General features: G+C 40.3%; 1 protein-coding gene across 1 annotated transcript; it reads right to left on the bottom strand.

Annotated features, from left to right (window-relative positions):
* Nucleotides 1-912: 912 nt before the first annotated feature.
* LOC132285381 (tubulin beta chain-like) lies at nt 913-3,154 on the bottom strand. The gene is made up of 3 exons (XM_059787559.1): nt 2,670-3,154; nt 1,892-2,161; nt 913-1,771 (listed from the first exon to the last, which is right to left on the bottom strand). The coding sequence occupies exons 1-3, from the start codon at nt 3,061-3,063 to the stop codon at nt 1,095-1,097; spliced, it is 1,341 nt and encodes a 446-aa protein (XP_059643542.1). The 5' UTR covers nt 3,064-3,154; the 3' UTR covers nt 913-1,094.
* Between the last annotated feature and the right edge of the window lie 1,249 nt (nt 3,155-4,403).

The following is a 4,403-nucleotide window of genomic DNA, read 5'->3' as shown; positions in this document are numbered from 1 at the left end:
GAAATTTTGGGTTCTTCGGGTTTCAAACAGAATTCATCAATCAATTGTGAGACAGTTCTTTCAGTACACTTGTTTGTAGGAACTCACATTAATTTGTTTTAGGGATCAACCAAAAACAGAGAGTTGACAGCCAATGAAGCCACTGTCAAATTTTATTAGCATAAAATTTAGATTTGGTTTGTGAGCTGTGTTTGCTTTTTCTTAGTCCAGGTCTTGGCAGATTTTGTTTGATGTTTGGCACTTCAAACGATTTCTTAGGCAAAAGGAGGTTGTTTGTATTCATTTTCAGAACATCAACAATCTGTGTCCTTACTATGTGTGTGTGTGTATATATATAAATGTCTCTTTTATCAAATGCAGGAATGAAAATTATTGACCTAAGAACATGATGTATCAAAATTCCTTGGAGTTAATCACAGTAAAACCCGAATTGGTTTAGTTTGTGCAGTAGATTTCAGCTTCGGATTCAGTCTGAACTGAAGGTATATCTGTACTATTTTAACATATGCCAAAAAGAGAGCTTTATATTACTGTGATTTTCCCGAATGACACTGCATTCGAAAAATGGAACATAATTATCTAATATTTTGTTTTGATGCAGTGAAGATTTGCTCGAAAACATGAAGTTTTTCCCTTCATTTTTGTTTATCATGAAGATAAAATTACAATTACTCTTTGTAGATACAATTGCTACTTTATTCCAAGGCATGATTCATTCACAATAAACAGACCAAAGCAACAACTTTTCAGGAGTCATGAGGTTGGACTTATCTATAAAAAAGAATTTCACATAGTTAGGTCCTTGAATTATATGACATGTATATATATATATATATAGGTGATGCATTCCAAATATTACAAATCTGCTCATTATAGATAAGTTGCAAAAGACACAAAAACTGCAATCTGATGGAAGGGAAGAGTATTTATTTTCCGAGAAGAACAAAAGTTACCGAAAAGGAAAAGCAGGAAAGCAGGACATGCTTCTGCTAAAATCTAGTGCACTGAAACACAGAATCATTAGTGATTCACTGAAGTCATTAGCGATTTATTGCTGCACGCAGCATACGTAACAGCAAATAGGAAGAACACCTTCAGTTGTTAGTGCTGCCATCATCTTCATCTTCATAATCACCATCTTCATCAGCTGTAGCATCCTGGTACTGCTGATACTCTGCCACAAGATCATTCATGTTACTCTCGGCTTCCGTGAATTCCATCTCATCCATTCCTTCTCCAGTGTACCAGTGCAAGAAGGCCTTCCTCCTAAACATGGCGGTGAACTGCTCACTCACCCTCCTGAACATCTCCTGTATAGAAGTCGAATTCCCAATGAAAGTTGCAGCCATGGAAAGCCCTTTTGGTGGGATGTCACAAACACTAGACTTGACATTGTTTGGGATCCATTCGACAAAATAGGAAGAGTTTTTGTTCTGTACAATTAGTATCTGTTCATCCACTTCTTTGGTGCTCATTTTGCCTCTGAACAGAGCCGATGCTGTTAGGTAACGCCCATGTCGTGGATCAGCTGCGCACATCATGTTCTTGGCATCCCACATTTGCTGTGTCAGCTCAGGGACAGAGAGGGCGCGGTACTGCTGTGAGCCTCGGGAGGTCAGAGGAGCAAAACCCACCATGAAGAAGTGAAGCCGCGGAAAGGGGATCAAGTTCACTGCTAGCTTTCGGAGGTCTGAGTTCAGCTGCCCCGGAAATCGCAAGCAACAAGTTACTCCACTCATTGTTGCTGAAATCAGATGATTCAAATCCCCAACTACAGAAAAAAAATAGAAACAATGAGCAACAGAGTTATAAGAGCACATTCTATTACATGAAGCTCAAGACATGAGAGTGTGAGATGAAAATTGTTGTTTGTGGCTTTTAGAGCACTTACAGCTTGGGGTGGTGAGCTTGAGAGTCCTGAAGCAGATATCATAGAGTGCTTCATTGTCGAGGACCATACACTCATCGGCATTCTCCACCAGCTGATGAACAGAAAGTGTAGCATTGTAAGGCTCTACGACAGTGTCCGACACCTTTGGAGATGGGAAGACAGAGAATGTGAGCATCATTCGATCGGGATACTCTTCCCTAATCTTTGAAATGAGCAGAGTCCCCATTCCTGAACCAGTTCCACCTCCAAGGGAATGGCACACTTGAAATCCTGCATTGATAACCAAATTATGACTATATAAATATGTAGTAACTTTTTTTTTCCGGAGCAGAACAGACCCAAAAAATTATGTAAGGACCTATGTTGTGGGGGAATAGTAGGTTCTTTAATTTCAGTGGGAACAATTTTAAAATTTTATAGGTATTGAATACAAAAAAGAAAAGACAATAGATATAAAATACCCCAAAAAAAAAAAAAAAAAAAAAAAAAAAAAAAAAAGGGAAAAAGCCAATGGGGGAATTGCCTAGGTTCGTGCCTGATAACGAGTAACACTTTCAATCTAGTGACCTTTGGTATAAGAGGATGTAAACTTTAGATATGTGCGGTACAGTATTTTGTATAATTTGAGAGTCAAACCTAGAACGTTTGCCCAATGTCAACCTCTTACCTACATGGCTAGCAGTGAATTTCTTATCTAATATAATAACATTGATGACAAACTGATAGCATAGTTGAAATGATATTGTAATAGTTCAGTTTTAAAAATCACAAGACAAACCTTGCAAGCAGTCACAGTTCTCTGCTTCTTTCCTCACAACATCGAGCACCGAATCGATAAGCTCGGCACCTTCAGTGTAGTGGCCCTTAGCCCAGTTGTTTCCGGCCCCTGACTGCCCAAAAACATAGTTATCAGGCCTGAAAATCTGTCCATAGGGCCCGGTCCTCACGCTGTCCATAGTCCCCGGTTCGAGGTCCATGAGCACGGCTCGTGGCACATACCTGCCGCCGCTCGCTTCATTGAAGTATACATTAACCCTCTCCAGCTGTAGCTCGGAATTCCCACTGTACCTGCCGGTGGGATCAATGCCATGCTCATCACATACAACTTCCCAGAATTTTGATCCAATTTGATTCCCACATTGCCCTCCCTGAATGTGAAGAATCTCACGCATTTTGGCTTAAGAGGGTAGGTGATCAGGGTAAAATTGGGAAGTTAGAACTTTTTAACTGCTGGTGAATCTCCTTGGAAGGGCTTGAGTGAGAGATGGGAGTTTGGAAGTTATTTATACAGCCATGTGAAAGCCTGCAAATGATCCAACGGCTGTGATTAGCATGTGTGTATGGTAGATTACGTAAGTGCCCTTTGGTTGCCGTGATGATGAACGGTGGACATTGGTTGGCTGATTGGGATCCAACGGTTGAGGAGCGTCCGTCCAGTGTGGTATTTGGATGTTTCTATTTGTGGTGTTGTCTTTAAGGATTTTCTTTTCATACTTCGCCATCTGGGGCCGTTTCATTCAACCTGGCCGGCTTAGGGGATGAGAAGTCATGAGATTCTACTTTTGTGATTTGTCTCTCTCACACACACATACACGTATGAGCACACTAACATCTATTTTCATTATTAGTGTTGAGTGATTGAGTGATTTTAAAAGGCTAACGATAAGATTGAGAGTGTTAGTGATTTTGTGCCTCATCAAAATTGGATTGTTCAGTTCAGTTCATGACGTAAAAGTTCACCAGATTTGACTATGAGAGTGCCACGAGCTCACTGAGGAGCCCTCATCTTAAATTTGCTCTTCCCAAGGTGATGTCATGATACTACCCTATGATGGCTTTAAAGAAGGGAAATAAATTTTTTTTTTTTTGGCAAAAGTGCAAAATACTCTCTTGAGTTTTCAGTAAATGAGCAAATTACTCTTCTCAATTAAACAAAAGTGAGCAAGTCACTCATAGTACTTTCAAAACTGCGCCTTGGCAGAGACAGCCGATAACTTTCTGACAACTGTTGATGTACAATTACTAATTTATCTCGACTCATAATATAAAAATAAAAAAATAAAAAATGTTAAGTAACATTTATACCCTCTCTCTCTCTCTCTCTCTCTCTCTCACACACACACACACACAACACATAACACATGCAGGAACCACCACCATTGCATTGCGCTCGAAAAGTTGAGCAATCGCTGGCCAGCAACTTTCATGCATAAAGTTTTTCTGGATGCCAGGAAGCAATTCACTCCAAGATGTAGTATGAAATGGCAAGCTTATAGATGCCACACTCCCCGCGCCCTTCTTCGACCAAATTCCGGCAACTCCTTTCTCCCAAATCTTAAATTCGCACCTCATACCCCTCTCTCTTCGCCACCAACCCCTCACGTCTCTCGCATGGTAAGGGTTGAAAGGACAGCTTCTGTGGTACACTCAAGTGTAAGCTTGGTGTTAGGGAACAAAGGTATAGAAATAACCTTACTTTCAGCTATGTTGAACTTCTTGAGTAGCTCGCATA

The sequence above is a fragment of the Cornus florida genome, unplaced genomic scaffold (assembly GCF_030987335.1).
Source record: "Cornus florida cultivar Cherokee Brave unplaced genomic scaffold, ASM3098733v1 CherokeeBrave_3.0.0_Hap2_Chr11, whole genome shotgun sequence".
Lineage (NCBI taxonomy): Eukaryota > Viridiplantae > Streptophyta > Magnoliopsida > Cornales > Cornaceae > Cornus > Cornus florida.
The sequence above is the reverse complement of the archived record's forward strand: the minus strand, read 5'-3'. Positions and strand labels throughout refer to the sequence as shown.

Coding starts and splice junctions, on each gene's coding strand:
- LOC132285381 (XM_059787559.1), bottom strand. CDS start 3,063: ATGCGTGAGATTCTTCACATTCAGGGAGGGCAATGTGGGAATCAAATT. Junction 2,162..2,669: donor GAACTGTGACTGCTTGCAAG/GTTTGTCTTGTG, acceptor TTATCAATGCAG/GATTTCAAGTGTGCCATTCC. Junction 1,772..1,891: donor CAAGCTCACCACCCCAAGCT/GTAAGTGCTCTA, acceptor TTTTTTCTGTAG/TTGGGGATTTGAATCATCTG.